Consider the following 17,605-nt stretch of genomic DNA (forward strand, 5'->3'; position numbering starts at 1 on the left):
AGCATCATCTCATCGAGACTCCAGAGCTCTGCCTGTCTCTTTGGCCCTGCGCACAAAACAGGGAGCACTTTGGAAAATGCTACCCTAGAGGTTCTGGTTTTGAGCTTTCTACCTAAGAGCCTAAATTTGGCTTCTAGAATCTCCCTCCCACCTTTTCCTAGGTCAGTGGTACCTACATGTACCAAGACAACCGGCTCCTCCCCAGCACTATCTAAAATCCTGTCTAGGTGATGCTTGAGGTCTGCCACCTTCGTACCAGGCAGGAAATTGACCAGGTGATCCTCATGTCCACCAACCACCCAGCTATCTACATGCCTAATAATCGAATCACCAATTACAACAGCCATCCTAACCCTTCTCTCCTGGGCAGAAGCTCCCTGGAGACACATCCTTGGTGCAAGAGGATATGGCATCCCCTGATGGGCTGGTCCTGGCTACAGGATTACTTCCAGCTTCACCAGGTGATGCTCTCCTTTTAGGAGATCTCCCTCTTCTAAGGCAGCACAGGGTCTGCCAGATTAGAGGTGGGACTTCTCTACAACATCCCTGGAGGCCTCTTCTATGTAACTCTGAAGCTCATTTTCAAAGCACTTAGCTTCCCAAAGTTCCATAGAAACCTATGGAACTTAGCCTCCCAAAGTGCTTTGAAAATATGCCTCTCTGTCTCCCTCAGCTCCTCCAAGTCTGCTACTGTAGCATCTTTGCTTCGAGCACACACATATAACCTCTCACCAACTGGGAGATCATATATGTGACAATCAGTGCAAAAGACTGGATAGTACCCCTCTCGCTGCTGGACTGTTGCCTGCACCTTAGTATTATTGAGTTGTTTAATTAAAATTTAAGGTACTAGGGATATCAGATGAATATAAAGAGCCTTAAGATTATATGCTATAATGTGTAATTATCCTGGAGAGTGATGGCAATTGAAAGCAAATCCTAGCTACAACTGTCAATGCAGCCATTCTAAACATAGTCACCCATTCTCATCTACAACCATGATGAACCAAAACTTGTATACAAGGCAAAGCTTTTTTTGGGGGGGGGGGGGAGGGGGGGGGGGGCTAGGCCCAAATATACTAAATCACAGTAGTTCAAGTATGTAGGACTACTGCCAGAAAAACTAACCCAAAATATGATTGTAACAGAAAGGGGTACGTTTGCCACATTAAACACAATTTTATACGAAATACTGGACCACTAACTCTATTTGAAGCTCCATTTTCACAATCCTTTCCTCCTCCTAACTCTTGACAGGAGATGGGAATCACCCAATCAGCACTCTCCTTTTAGACCACCAAGGAGGGATGCAGGGACGGAAGATTCTGCTGTTGTGGGGCCATTTCTTCTCTGGAGGAGGGTCAGGAGGCAGGGAGGGAAGAGATCTAGTTGCCAGGGGCATTCACAATTTCTAATAATTTAGTAGTTCACATCTACAGAACATTTGTGGTCAAGAGTCTTTTTACTCAAATACCCCCTCAATCCCTGCCCCAGCTCATTTTCCTCTCTGCCCCTTCTACTCTCATCACCTCTCTCACCCGTCCCTCCCATTTCTCCTTATTTACTTATTTGGAATTATTCTATATTGCCCACTGGCTCACTCACCTTCCTTTCACAACCCTTTTCCCTTCCTCTCCCTCTTATGACCCCAGTCCCCCTCCTTACACCCTTCTCCTCTCCTACATTCTCCAAGCCCAGCTTTTTACCCCTCACTTCCTAAACTGACCGCCGACTTATACATGATCTAGAGTTGTAAGGACTGGATTTCCAAAGCGGGTGCAAATCCTACCACTCTGCGCCACCAGAGGGAGTCCCAGTCACCTGTTATGGAGAAGCAGGTTTGTGTCGGACTGCACATGCACGGACGCTCACATGTGTATCCTGATTACCGTTACCAGATACTTACAAGGGAGTGTACAAAAGTCAAAACTTTCTACAGTGTATTGACACCCAACCCATAATTCAACACAGACAAAAGATAACAAATCAAATTATGTAATCAGAAAACAGCCAAAAGTATATAGAGCCAAGACAGAGGCCTCCCTAAATCAGGGATGCCCAAGATTTTCATGTGCCGCACTACACATTTTGAAATTGCCAAAAGAATCAGAAGGGGGGGGGGTAGGGTTCCCTAATTAGATGAAAACAGCTTTTCAGCAGAGAGGTGTTAAGGATTCGATCTTCATGCATTTTTTAAAATGGTGGCATCTCCCACCTGTTCCCTCTAACTGTGCGGGAGTCTGCCAGCTGCACTGCTACCAGTAGAGGGGGGGGGGGGGGGGGGTGCTTCAGTACACTGTTTTCAATCACTAGAGACTGGCAGGTTACCTGGAGTCCAGCAAAGCTTGCCTATACATCACTAATGAAAATGTGATAGTGAAACAGCACCCCTCAGTGCCAGGGCCCTAGGTGGAGAACTCCTGAACAGCGGTGTCTCCCTATTCCTTAGGTTCCTCATTTGTCTCCCTTCCCACCCTTCCCCTCCCAAATGCCTGCCTCCTTGTTCTTTGTCTGTCCATAAAACTGTCCAGTCCTGTTCCTGCCTTAATCTGCCATGCAGACCAGGACTGGACAGCTCTATGGACAAACCATATGACACAGGCTATTTTATCTAAGCCTCTCTAATAATGCACCAGCCCAACCCCTCACGACTGTAGGCCCCCTCTAATGTGGCAGCTGCCCCCCTTCTAGGTTTAGGTTTATTCATTTAGATTCCGCCCATAACCAAGCGGCATACAGCATAACAAACATAAAATACTAATAAAGTAAAACACCACAACACACACAAGACATCAAACATAACACAAAATCCCCACTATCTGCTTATAAAAAATTGCACCCCTGCAAAAACCATCTAAAAAACCAAATCAGACTGTGTGTTTTTAAAGGTGGGGTAGCTTTGTAGAGACTTGGAAAATCCTGAAAAGAGAACACTTGCTTTGGAGTGCTGCCAGAGAGCTAAGCTTTGAATTTATATATCTTCAGATTATTGTTTGGCTTGATTCATAGATTCTAATCTGCTCTTACCTGTGTCCTTCTCTTAATAGCTCCTTGTTAATCTCATTTTCTCTCAATCTATTCTATTAAAGAAAAAAAAAAAAAGCACCCCCCCTTCTGTCAGGATTGCTGAGATGCTGGACATACTTAGATTAATATGAAGCCAGCTTCTGCTAACTCCCCCCTCCCTCAGGAATCCCTGAGGATGGCAGATGGACCAAATGTTGCCAAGCTGCCTTCTAGCCCTTTGTTTCTCAAGTACCCCTACTTAACATACCTTTGTCCTCTCTGGGCATCTGGGAACAATGAAAGCCAGATAGATAGGCTCCACTTCAAAGATTAAAACCTTTGAAAATGCTCACCTTCCTGACATCAGGAAATTAAACTGGAGTTTGCAAAGGAAATAGATGATAAAGGCTGGGAAGGAAAGAAGTTATTTGACCCATCTCTGTTCCTGTTAGATATATATAAGTCAGAGCACATGGCTCTGCTCTTCTTCTCTTTCTTTCTTTGCACACCCCCATCTTGAGCCCCAGAGCTCCTGGCTCTGCTCCCCCCTTCTCCTTCAGCCCTACCCCAAGGCTCTCTTTTTTCCCTCTGAACACCCCTATCCTTACCTTTCTCTCATTGATTCCCATCTAAACACACACACAGATACAGCATTGTAATACTTATCTGTACTAAGTGCTGTGAGCCTAAATATGTAACTACAATATACGTTCTATATATATACAAACCCGTGTGGATTGTGTATTGTTGGGAACCCACTGCCTCTACGAACTGGAACCGGGACCATAACTGGACAACGAATGCGGACACCTTCCTTTTCATTTGCAGAGGTTCTGGCCTCTAAAAGTTGCTCTCTCTCCGTCTTCATCCTGACTTTATAGTCCCTCTTGCCCACTCCTCTCCTCCCTCCCCCAGGTTAACTCTCCCTATACAGGAACATCATGAGACAAGTATCTTCAATAAACCCTACATTGGTCAATCCTCCTAAGTGATGTGTGTGGGAAAGAGGAGCCCAAACCATAGTTATGTGATTCAAGGTTCTACATTAGGAATCAACGCCCAGGAAAAAGATCTAGGTGTCATTGTTGATATGTTGAAACCCTCTGCTCAATGTGCAGCGCTGGCTAAGAAAGCAAATAGAATGTTAGGTATTAGGAGAGGAACGGAAAGCAAAAATAAGAACATTATTATTCCTTTGTATCACTCAATGGTGTGACCGGACCTCGAACACTGTGTGCAGTTCTAGTCACTGCATCTCAAAAAGATATAGTGGAATTAGAAAAGGTAAAGAGAAGGGTGACGAAAGCGATAAAGGGTATCCATGAGACTTCCCTATGAGAAAAGGCTTCAGCTTAGTGAAGAGACGGCTGAGGGGAGATATGATAGAGGTATGTAAAATACTGAGTGGAGTGGAACAGGTAGGTGTAAATTGTTTGTTTACTCTTTCCAAAACTTCTAGGACTAGGGGACACGCAAAGAAGCTATAAAGTAGTACATTTAAAATGAATCAGACAAAGTATTTCTTCACTCAACGTGTAATTAAACTCTGGAATTCATTGCCAGAGAATGTGGTATAAGCAGTTAGCTTAGCGGGGTTTAAAAAAGGTTTGGATAACTTCCTACAAGTCCATAAGACATTATTAAGATGGACTTGGGAAAATCCACTGCATATTCTAGGATAAACAGCATAAAATCTGTTTTACTGTTCTGGGATCTTGCCAGGTACTTGTGACTTGGATTGGCCACTGCTGGAAACAGGATACTGGGCTTGATGGACCTTCAGTCTGTCCCTGTATGGCAATGCTTACATCCCTTAACACAGTTCACCTTTTCACACTTGTGAATCACATAAACATGAATTCCATTCAATGTAATATATGTTGTGCTTTAGTCCTAAGGCAAACCATCTGGAACCTTACAGCTTGCCCCATCTGTCTCCAAACATCTAATATAATAAAACGCACCGTGAACGTTCTAATGAGGACAACGTTCTGAAGCCATCTGACGTCACTCCCTGGCTGTAGGGTTCGTGGGGTGCGTGGGGTTCGTGGTGTGAAGCCATCCAGCCGTCTCTGCCACGCCCTCGCGCCTAAACAAACAAATACGGAAGCGAAGCGTCAGGGAAGGAGGCGGCGCTCCCGACGTCTAGCCTTCCCTTCGCTGTGTTCCGCCTTCAAAACAAGGCGGAACACAGCGCTGAGCGAAGGGAAAGCTAGACGTCGGGAGCGCCGCCTCCTTCCCTGACGCTTCGCTGCACGAACCGCCACGGAGGTAAAGTTAAAAAGAATAAAAAAAAAAAAAAAAAGGGATGCATGGATGCGAAGGGGGGGGGGGGCATGGATGCGAGGCATGGATGCGAAGGGGGGGGGGCATGGATGCGAACGGGGGGGGGGGGGAGAAGAGGGCGGGCCAGGCTGGGACATGGGAGAGAGAGTAGCATGGATGCGAGGGGGGGGGGGTCATGGAAGGGCGAGAGGGGACTTGCTGGAAAAGGATGAATGGAGGCGGCAGGGGACAGAGGAGCATGGATGGGTATGGATTAGGAGGGCAGGGCACAGGGAGAGAGGGGAATTACTGGAAATGGATGAATGGAGGGGGCAGGGGACAGAGGAGCATGGATGGGCATGGATTGGGAGGGCAGGACTCAGGGAGAGAGGGAAATTGCTGGATAGGGAAAAATGGAGGGGCCAGGTGACAGATGAGCATGGATGGGCATGGATTGGAAGGGCAGGACTCAGGGAGAGGGGAATTGCTGGATAGGGATGAATGGAGGGGACAGATGGGCATGGATGGATATGGATTGCAGAGCAGGCCTCAGGCAGAGAGGGGAAATGCTGGATAGGGAAAAATGGAGGGGCCAGGTGACAGAGGAGCATGGATGGGCATGGATTGGAAGGGCAGGACTCAGGGAGAGGGGAATTGCTGTATAGGGATGAATGGAGGGGACAGATGGGCATGGATGGATATGGATTGCAGAGCAGGCCTCAGGCAGAGAGGGGAAATGCTGGATAGGGAAAAATGGAGGGGCCAGGTGACAGATGAGCATGGATGGGCATGGATTGGAAGGGCAGGATTCAGGGAGAGGGGAATTGCTGGATAGGGATGAATGGAGGGGACAGATGGGCATGGATGGATATGGATTGCAGAGCAGGCCTCAGGCAGAGAGGGAAAATGCTGGATAGGGAAAAATGGAGGGGCCAGGTGACAGATGAGCATGGATGGGCATGGATTGGAATGGCAGGACTCAGGGAGAGGGGAATTGCTGCATAGGGATGAATGGCGGGGACAGATGGGCATGGATGGATATGGATTGCAGGGCAGGCCTCAGGCAGAGAGGGGAAATACTGGATAGGGATGAATGGAGGGGGCAGGTGACAGACAAACATGGATGGCCATGGATTGGGAGGGCAGGGCTCAGGGACAGAGGGGAATTGCTGGAAAAGGATGAATGGAGGGGGCAGGGGACAGATGGCCATGGATTGGGAGGGCACGGCTCACACTGTCTCTCTCATATACAATGTCTTTCTGACTCTCACTCTCACACACTCTGTCTCACACAGTATCACATTCACTCTCTATGTGCCACACAGTCACTCACACACTCGCTTGGTGTCATACACTCACTCTCACAGAGAATCTGTGTCTCACACACACTCTGTCTCTTGCCCACACACACACACACTCTCTCTCACACTGTGTCTCACATACACACTTGCACACACTCTCATTCTCACACACACTCTCTCACAAACACACTCACACCCAGAGTCACTCTCTCTCTCACACACTCACACTTTCACTCTGACTCTCAAACACTCACTCTCACATACACTCTCCCAAACATACACACTCCAAGGAAAACCTTGCTAGCGCCCGTTTCATTTGTGTCAGAAACGGGCCTTTTTTACTAGTCAGCTATAAAAGATGAAATCAATAACCTCAAGAAGGAATTAGCTACAATTAAGGAAGCATCCAGGACTACTCAATTCCAGTCAATTTACCAGCAGTAATGCCACAGCGAATAAAGCAACAGAGGAATAGATGGGTCATAGGAGGCTCAAGTAGATTAAGACATGCGACACTGAGGCATTCACTCTCCCAGCCCTCCCTTATATAATTCCTTTGCTGCATTGGAGCATTATGATGCTCAAGAAGTACTGATGTGGAACCAGAGGCAAGGAATGTAACACAATCCAAGAGAGCCCCAAAATAATAAAAGATAGGTGCAAAGCAGTAAATTCTTACTGCTAGGAGACTGTTATCAGAGGCATTAACTTAGGAACACAGTTCAAAGGACCCAACCTAGTGAAATGCCCTCCAGGATCCTCAGCTACCAGGAGTACCAATCAAATAATGGAACGTGATCTGAGAGGAGAGTAAGGATTTTAACACTGATGTTGTAATCCTCTTGGGAGCAATAGCAAGTTTGGAGCACAGAGAGCGTACAGAAGCTTGGGCAGGGATTGAAACCTTTGGTTCGGACTGCAGCTTTCTCTGAAGTTATTCCTACATGCAGGGCCGCCGACAGACTGGGCCTGGGAAAGGCCGCCCCCGGGGCCCCACCCCCTCCACCCCCGTCCGCCACCAGGCCGGGCCCCCTGCATTGAAATCACAGCGCCTCTCACCTCCGTGTGAAAGCACTGCAGGCAGCAGATGGTCTCCCTTCGGCCCTCCTTCTCTCCTTTTGTCCTCCCCTCGCGGAAGTTACGTCAGACGAGGGTGGGACACAGGGAGGGAAGGAGGCCCAAAGGGAGGCGATCTGCTGCCCTGCTGCCTGCAGTGCTTTCACACGGAGGTGAAAGGCACTGTGATTTCAATGCAGGGGGCCCGGCCCGGTGGCAGACGGTCGACGACGGAGGGCGGGTGGGACTGCAGCGCCGGGCCCCCCTTGGAGGCCTGGACCGGGGAATTTTGTCTCCCCTGCCCCCCCCTTTCGGCAGCTATGCCTACATGTGGGAAGGGAAAGTAAAAACAATGTAAAACTGAGGAGTTCAATAAGTGGCTTGAAGCTTAGCAATAAGCACAAATGCTCATAGCCTAAGTAAAAATGTTCAAGATCTGGAAGCACTAGACGAGAATTTATGAGGCTTAGTCTTACTCACCTACAAATGCACTCGATCTGCAGCCCCTCCTTACCTCTCTACCCTCATCTCCCCTTACGTCCCTACCCATAACCTCCGCTCTCAAGACAAATCCCTCCTTTCAGTACCCTTCTCCACCACCTCCAATTCCAGGCTCCGCCCCTTCTGTCTCGCCTCACCCCATGCCTGGAACAAACTCCCTGAGCCCATACGCCGTGCCCCCTCCCTACCCATCTTCAAATCAATGCTCAAAGCCCACCTCTTCAATGTCGCCTTCGGCACCTAATCACTACACCTCTTCTCAGGAAATCTTAACTACCCCAACTTGACATTTCGTCCTTTAGATTGTAAGCTCTTCCGAGCAGGGACCGTCCTTAATTGTTAATTTGTACAGCGCTGCGTTAACCCTAGTAGCGCTCTAGAAATGTTAAGTAGTAGTAGTAGTAGAATGCCCCAATCTATCCACCCTATCAGATTAACTGTTCACTCGTCCTCTAGATTGTTCACTTGTCTTTAGATTGTTCTCTTGTCTTTTAGATTGTAAGCTCTTTGAGCAGGGACCGTCCTTCTATGTTTAAATTGTACAGCGCTGCGTAACCCTAGTAGCGCTAGAAATGCTAGTTAGTTAGTTAGTAGTGGCTTTAGGTGCTTTATTTGTGTTAAAATTTCCATGTCGCTGCATTGTATCTCTTGATTCAGTAACTTACATGTTTCTTGATCCCCTCAAAATGAAACTTTTCATTAGTTCTAGAGAGAATAGTGGAACTCAAACCTGAATGTTCAATAGGCTTATCAGTGATATCCGGCTGTGAGAATATTGCATGCTACCGCTCCTAGGACATTATTTGTTATATATATTCCTTAAAAATTTTTTTTTCCTTGTATCTTGCCTCGACTTTATATTGTGGTCTAAAAGAATGTGATTTATTTCCTCAAATTGTGAATTTACTTTATGATATTTGCTTTTTCTGACATTTTAGTTGTAATGACTGAATGTAAAATAAAAGTTAATAAAATAAAATAAAAGATCTGGAAGCACTGATGTTTGAGGAAGACTTGGATATTGTTGTTGCTATTACAGAGACATGGTTCAATGATTCCCATGAATGGGATGCAACCATAATAGGCTATAATCTTTTTAGGAAGCATAGGAAAGCTTGAAGAGGTGGATGAGTGGTGCTGTATGTGAAAAACAGTATCAGAGCCGCTGAAATAAAAGGAACCTTGGGAAAGGAAGGAACTATATGGATCATCCTAGAAAGAGAACATGGAATCTGTATCCACACAGGTGTTATCTACAGACCTCCAGCACAATGGAGAAGCTGGACAAGGATTTGATAGAAGATATTCATAAGCTTGGTATGAAAGGGGAGGCGCTATTGTTGGTAGATTTCAACTTGCCTGATGTGGACTGGAACGTCCCATTGGCAGAATTGGAAAGAAGTACAGAGATTGTGGATGCCTGTCAAAGTGCCTTGCTCCGACAAATGGTGATGAAACCCACAAGGGAAGTGACGCTGGATCTAGTGCTCACAAATGGAGACAGTGTTTCCATTGTCCGGGTGAATGATCACATAGGCAATAGTGATCATCACACATCATGGTTTGATGTAAGAGTGAAAGCGGAGTGCAGATGCACAAAACTCAAAGTACTGGATTTCAGACGTACTGATTTTGGGAACATGGGGGAATACCTGAAGAAGTTGCTGGTGGAAAGTAAACAAAACAAAATAAACAGGAATCCTGCAGCTCAAAAAATAAGGGCAAAAGAGGCTTCATTCAAGAAATACAGAAGAACACAACAAGAGTATCATGGAAAGGTTACAAATTAAACTCAAAGAAGCAAAGAGAGAAATATTGCTAGCGAAATAATGGCTAAAGATGTAAAGAGAGGTGACAAGACCTTTTTCAGCTATATTGGGGAAAGGCGAAAAGACAAGAATGTAATTTTAAGACAGAAAGATGCTGAGAATGGCTATGTGGAGAGTTATGAGGATAAAGTAAACATGCTGAACAAATACTTCGGTATTCAAGGAAGAAAATCCTGGAGAAGGATAGCGGTCAGCAGCCAAGGAGCTTGAAAATCTGAAAGTGGACAAAGCTATAGGGCTGGATGGGATACATCCCAGGATACTGAGGGAGCTCAGAAGTCCCAGCAGGACCTCTTAAGGATTTATTTAATAGATCTTTAGGAACAGGAGAGGTTCTGCAGAATTAGAGACTAGCTGATGTGGTCTTTCTTCACAAAAGCAGAGAGAGGGAAGACGTGGGAAACTACAGGTTGGTAAGCCTCTCATCAGTGGTAGGAAAAATAATGGAGTCGTTGCTGAAGGAAAATATAGTTAATTTTCTAGAAGCCCATGGGTTACAGGATCCGAGGCAACATGGCTTTACCAAAGGAAAATCCTGCCAAACGAACCTGATCAACTTCTTTGACTGGGTAACCAAAAAAATGGAAAAAGGACATGTGCTAGATGTAATCTACTTGGATTGCAGCAAAGCCGTTGATACAGTTCCTCACAGAAGACTCTTGAATAAGCTCAGAGAACTGAACTCAAAACCCAAAGTGGTGGGCAGTGGTAAATGGAATCCGCTTGGAGGAAAGAAAGGGGTCAGTGCTGGGGCCAATTCGGTTTAATGTGTTTGTGAAAGAGACTGCTGAAGGGTTAGAAGGAAAAAAGTTTGCCTTTTTGCAGATGACACAAAGATAAACAATTCAGTGGCTACTCTGGAGGTAGAAGAAACCATGAGAAGGGATCTCCAAACGTTGGAAGAGTGCTAGGTCTAGTAGTTAAAATTTAATGCAAAGAAGTGATGCACATGGGGTGCAGAAAACCAAACGATGTACCAGATAGGAGGGGAGAGATTGGTAAGCTCAGTCCAGGAGAGGGACCTCAGGGTGATGGTGTCAGAGGAACTCAAGGCGACAAAACAATGCGACAAGGCGGTGGCTGTGGCCAGAAGGATGCTAGAGAGGGGTATTACCCACAGAAGAAAGGGAGGTGTTGATGCCCCTGTACAAGTCATTGGTGAGGCCTCACTTGGAGTACTGTGTTTAAATTTTGAAGGCTGTATCTTGCTAAGGATGTAAAAAAACTTGAAGTGGTTCAGAGAAAAGTGATGAAAATGATATGGGGTTTGTGTAGCAAGATGTATGAGAAGAGACTTGCTGACCTGAACATGTATACCCTGGAGGAAAGGAGAAACAGGGGTTATACGATACACATGTGCAAATATTTGAAAGGAAAGGCTAAAGCGGCTAGGGCTCTTCAGCTTGGAGAAAAGGCGGCTGAGGGGAGATATGATAGAGGTCTATAAAATAATGAGTGGAGTTGAACAGGTAGATGTGAAGCGTCTAGTTTACGCTTTCCAAAAATACTAGGACTAGGGGGCATGTGATGAAGCTACAATGTAGTAAATTTAAAACGAATCTGAGAAAATTTTTCTTCACTCAACGTGTAATTAAACTCTGGAATTCATTGCCAGAGAATGTGGTAAAGGTGGTTAGCTTAGTGGAGTTTTAAAAAGGTTTGGACGGCTTCTTAAAGGAAACGTCCATAGACCATTATTAAATAGACTTGGGGAAAATCCACTATTTCTGGGATAAGCAGTATAAAATGTTTTGTACTTCTTTGGGATCTTGCCAGGTATTTCTGACCTGGATTGGCCACTGTTGGAAACAGGATGCTGGGCTTGATGGACCTTTGGTCTTTCCCAGTATGGCAATACTTATGTGCTTATGGTTTTAATCCACTAACAAACCTTTTCCAGAGATGGGAAGATGGTAGAACTAGAGGACATAAATTGAGATTGAAGGGGGGCCAACTCAGGAATAATGTCAGGAGGTATCTTCTCACCAAGAAGGTGGCAGACATCTGAAATGTCCTCCTGCAGGTGGTGGAGATGAAAACGGTAACAGAATTCAAAACTGCTTGGTTTAAACACAAAGGAATCCTGTTCAGAAGGAATGGATCCAAAGAAGATTAGCAGAAATTAGGTGGCAACACTGGTAACTGGGAAGCAAAGCCAGCGCTGGGCAGACTTTTACGGTATAGATTTGGGTGGGCTGGAGTGGAGCTTTTCAGGGGCTTAAACAACTACTATGTTACTATTTAACAATTAAAATTAGCAACCCAATGATCAAAATCTCATTGATTCTGCCTACTGTGTGGTTCACAAAGCCACTTCAGATCCATACACCTTAAGAAAGAGATGGGTTTTCAAAAGACGCAAACTGTAATGTATTTTCAGTTGTCCATATCTGCATCGGAGGCTGATTTCACAAAAGAGGTCCAAAATGAACATTTTTATAGCATTACAGGAATACAATTAAAGCAGGGGGTGGAAATGGGGAGGAGCCTGGGGTTATGATGATGCCGGCTCTAAATTAGGTTGCTTAGCTATATCAGGCCGGTACCCGCATAACTATGTTTAAAAAATAAAGCCCTCCTGATCTCCCTCCAGGCCACCCTCATACACCAGCACCCCCTGCCATGTTCTTAAGTCCCTCCTGTCCCCCTGAACCACCCCCAACCCCTACATTCTGAAAGGCAGCCTCAAAGGGGCAGGAGTGAGAGGGCTGCTCCCCTGCCCCCAAAGACCCTGCCGGACCACCAGGGAGACAGGTAGGATGGAGTGTGTGTGGGGGGGGGGGGGGGGGGGAGTAGGAGGGAGGCCAAAAGGGGCATTGGGAAGGTTTTACTAATATATTCTATATCTATGTAGTTAGTTACTTAGTTATGCGGGTCCTGGCCAATATTTAGCTAGGACCTGACCACCGCCACCTGAATATCGGGAGTGGGGGGGGGGGGGGGGGGGGCGGACGGACGAGAACTGCCTTTTTGTTCAATTCCTCTACTTATTTAGCAAAGACAGTTTAGACAATAGTGTAGCCTTTTAAGTCTCTGTTAGGGTTTTATATAGTGTTTGAGTCTAGTTTAATATTTTAGGTTGCATTTTAGAGCTTGGCATAACATCAGTTTAGGGCACCGATACAGAGGCCAGATGCTATAGAAATGATAAGTAGTAATAGTAGTAAACAAAATGAACGAACGGTGGCTAAGAAGTCAGATTTCTCGCTTTTTCCTAAACATGACTCAGGCTCAGTAAGTAACCGCTCCACAGAACTGGTGCTGAAAAAGTTAAAGCTCCACCTTTCATTTTCCCATTATGCAACAGCTCAAACCACCAGCAAGAGTCCAACATGCAAGTAAGGGAGACCAGAGTTCTCCAACTGTTTCAGTTTTACCAGGGGGGCTATGACTGTGAAGTTCCCTCAGCATGGAGATGGTTCTCTGTTTTTCTGTTCCAGAAGCAGCTGAGGAAATTAATTTCCACAAGAGACACTATCATTCTCTTCAAGCTCCAATCTCTAAAAAAGATTAATTTCTATAGCCATGTCCAATGTGATGCATCCTTTTCATCAACCTCAAAAATGTAGTACTTGAAGAGAGTCCGGAGGGAGAGAAAGGAAGGAGAGGGGGGAAGAGACTGCTGCTGCCAGAGACTGTTTTTACTGAAAAACAGTGGAGAGGAAAAGTGGCAGGAGGGAAGGAGAGAGGAAAGAGACTGCTGCTGCCAGGGACTGTTTTTATTGATGGACTGCAGAGGGGAGTGGCAGGAGAGAGGGAAAAGATTAATCAGTGTAAAATTAACATAAAAATTTTTGAAAAAAAAAAAAAGTTTTAAGAGTGCGCCAAAAAGAAATGTAGGAATTTAAACATCTACGATTGCTAGGTAGGGAGTTCTAGCACTGAACAGCTTGAAATCCATAGGAACTCAAAAATCCTTGAATAATGCACACTTTTTGGTGAAGGAAAATATAATCAGTGCTGGCTTTCTCCTTTGAACTTAACCTCACCCCCCCCCCCCCCCGGCACACATATAGTATATCTGTTTTATTTTATTTTCTTTTGTTGTGACTAATTTTTTAAATTGTAAACTGCTTTGATATTTTACTATGTATTGCAGTGTATTACATTTACATAATAAACAGACCGAAGGTCCATCAAGCCCAGTATCCAGTTTCCAACTGTGGCCAATCCAAATACCTGGCAAGATCCCAAAACAGTACAACACATTTTATGCTGCTTATCCTAGAAACAAGTGGTGGATTTTCCCCGTATCCATCTTAATAATGGCTTCTGGAGGTGCGGTCAAACCATGGCACAATACAAAGGCATTTTTTCATTTTCATTTTCCATTCCTTTTCTAATAATTCCTTACGTTCTATTTGCTTTCTTAGCCACCGCTGCACAGGGTTTCAACGTATCATCAAATTTAATAAACTGTAGCTGTAACTGTTCTATTACTTGAGCTGCCTGTGAAATTCAGGAAGCGTAACTTATTGGGTAAGTCCAATCAGTCTTCAAAGGCTTGGATCTAGCTGGCTGAATTCCTTTGAAAATGGACCTCCCTATGGTTATTATGTTATTACCTGGCAGGATGCTGCTAGCAGATTCCACCCGCTGGATTGACACAGACTGTCCTGTGTCTATATTATACTCTTCCATCCTCTCAAAATCAATTGTGTAGGGTTTGTTATCAAACAATATATCCAGCTCCTTGTGTTGCTGCCTCCAAGCCTGTTCGATGAAGGCGCTGGCAGCTGCAGGGTACGGCACAGCCCGAGTTTGCTGCTTATACCATACCCAATGTACCTCTTTCTGCAGCCCTTCTTGCCTCTCCTGCAAAACTCTGTTCACCAGCCTCGTCAAGTCTCTGGAGGCATAGCTAGGATACTCAAGGAAACCATGGATAACAGCTGTGCTGTGCTCCAGAGAAATTTGCACCGCATGCTTCCGCTGGAGATACGTCAGATACGTCTGGCAGCGCTTAGGCAGCTGCTGCAAGCAGTCATTCTCCACCCTTTCCTCCTTCATCCTTGACTGAATTTCCTGGAGCAGCTGAGCAGTGATTTCATCCTTGTCACAATCCTTGCTGGAAAGGATGGTCAGCTGGGCCTCACTGGCATCCTGGATGGCATCTTTCATGGAGGCTTCTAGTGCCACCTCCAAGTCATCACCCTGAACTGCTGAAGGTAAGCACACCTCCTGCTGGTAGGACTGTAGCGAGATTTCCAAAGCCCTGCGGACTTCCTCATCCTCCAAATTCTGGGTTCTGACATCCATGGAGCGTTGGATAGCAAACAGCATTTGGGCTTCTTCATCAATGTTATCTACCTCAGCATTGGGGGCGAGTGAGAGTTGGATGGCACGTTCCAGGTCTACATCTTCAGCTTGATCAGAGTTTAGGTTATTCCATTCCTTCCCAGTATCATGTGCAAATAGTTCCTCATTCGCTACATCAGGGTTGACATCACTGGCCAGGTCTTCACCAGTTATCTGGTCAGTGTAAAGGTCCAAGTTGGTCTCCTCTTCCCAAGCATTTGTAAGCGGCTCGGTATCTGCTCCTCGAGTGAGCAAAGCAGAAGGCTCACTAGTCCCAAGACTCCCAGTCAGCGACGACAGCTCAGACGTCCTACTGGAAAGCTGCTCTTCCATTTTAATGGCGGCCATTAAATTCTTAATTTTCTCTGCAAAGAATATAATACGTAACAATATTATCATGAGCTGAGACCATAATAACCTGAAAAAGCAGTCACAAAAGTGAAACAGTGCAGCAATTACACAGGTGCTCATACAAATATAAGCACCTCGAAAAGGCAGTCATAAATGAAACATTACTACACAATCATAAAAGTGGAATTTTTCTCTGTCTAGCCTTGTGATGAGCCTGGAGGAGCAGGGTGTTGGGTAGGGCAAATTACATATCTATTTCTTGTTTTCTAATATTTGGGGGAGGGGGGGGGGAGTGGAATTTTTCATGAATGGCTTTCAGCGGTGAGCCTAGAGGAGCAGGGGTGTTAGACACGATACATTACATATCTATGTCTGGTTTTCTTGTAGAGGGGGGAGTGGAATTTCTGTGGTGAGCCTGGAGGAGTAGGGTGTTGGGTAGGCCACATTACATATCGATATCTGGTTTTCTAGTGTGCGTGTTTGGGGGGAGGGGAGTGGAATTTTTCATGTCTGGCTTTCAGCGGTGAGCCTGGAGGAGCAGGGGTGTTGGGTACGCTACATTACATGCTTATGTCTGGTTTTCTAGTTTGGGGGGGGGGGGGGGGGGGGGGAAGAGAATGGAGTTTTTCCATGTCTAGCTTTCTGCAACAAACCTGAAAGAGCATGGGTGTTGGGCAGGCAGCTGGACTTGGATTCATTATGTACATTATCATATACCAGAACGTTGAACTCCTTACCACCCAAAATAAGAAATATACTAGATTCCGCAAAATCCTCAAATCATTCCTATTCAAACAAACCCTCACAAAGAACAACCATATCTCAAACAACTAATTATTACCTGAATTGGTTATTACTCTATTTACCATTAACCTTCTCTTTGCTTCATGTACTACTTCTCAATGTTAAACATCCATAGCTATCCCAATATGTTTGATACTATATTGTAAAATTGGATTTTTATAACAAGTTACTTTCTTATGCATCCTATACTGTTTATTGTAAGCCACACTGAACTCAAACTTATTTGGGATAATGTGGGATATAAATGTCACTAATAATAGTATGCATATATAACTACATGGTATGATTATTGCAACATTATTTATTACAAAGGCCAATTTAAAATATAGTTACAAACTAAACAGAGCACTACAACTCATATGATTTGCCGTGCCTCTAAGTACGACAGGGTCACTCCTCTTCATCAACATCAATATTGTTCTCCATTGAATTCAGGATTAATTTTAAAGTCTTAACCTTAACACATAAGGCACTCCATCAACTCCGTCATATCTTGCTGCCTTAACCATTCCTTATGCACCTGTTCGCACGCTGCACTCGCTTGTTGACAAAAACTGGTAAACTAGAGCGAGATGGGAATCTACACAAGTGTCAGCTTTCTAATTTTTTTTTGTTACCAGCACTATGGAACTATTGCCACAGTCAATAATACTGGAAAAGTCTTCTCCTCTGTTCTGTACTGCTCTAAAGACACATTTTTCTTGATTAGAATTTTGGTAACTAATGAGGACTTTATTTTTGGCTCTAAACCTGCAAATGGAATTGCAACTGCATTACCTGTCTGATTTGGTGTGTTTGATTTATGAGTGTTAGGATGTTGTTTAATGTTTCTCTTGAATGAAAGGTATGTTAGTTTCTCTTTCTTATTTTAAATGGAATTCTTTTAGTAATTGCTGTTTTATAATTTCTGTGAACAATTCTGCTTTGCTGTGCAACAAGTTACGGTATAGTGAAATAATAAACGATAAATTGCATATCTGTCTTGTTTTCTAGTGGAGGGGGTGGAGGTATTGGAATTTTTCATGTCTGGCTTTCAGTGGTGAACCTAGAGGAGCAGGGGTCTTTTGGGTAGGCTACATTACATATCTGTGTCTGGTTTTCTAGTTTGGGGGGGGGGGGGGCAGGGCCAGTGCTAGGGCCTCTGGCTACCCCTGCAAACTATCAGATGCTGCCCCCTCTAGTCCAGCATCTCCT

General features: G+C 45.0%; 1 protein-coding gene across 1 annotated transcript in view; it reads right to left on the bottom strand.

Annotated features, from left to right (window-relative positions):
• The window catches only part of LOC115458847 (protein mono-ADP-ribosyltransferase PARP10-like), a gene marked incomplete at its 5' end in the record, with an annotated part of 48,078 nt that overhangs the window by 19,003 nt on the left and 11,470 nt on the right, over positions 1 to 17,605 (bottom strand). The window contains 1 exon segment of the mRNA XM_030188673.1: positions 14,524 to 15,621. Within this exon segment, the coding sequence (XP_030044533.1) occupies positions 14,524 to 15,621 (1,098 nt within the window).

The sequence above is a fragment of the Microcaecilia unicolor genome, unplaced genomic scaffold (genome assembly GCF_901765095.1).
Source record: "Microcaecilia unicolor unplaced genomic scaffold, aMicUni1.1, whole genome shotgun sequence".
In the NCBI taxonomy this organism is placed as follows: Eukaryota; Metazoa; Chordata; class Amphibia; order Gymnophiona; family Siphonopidae; genus Microcaecilia; species Microcaecilia unicolor.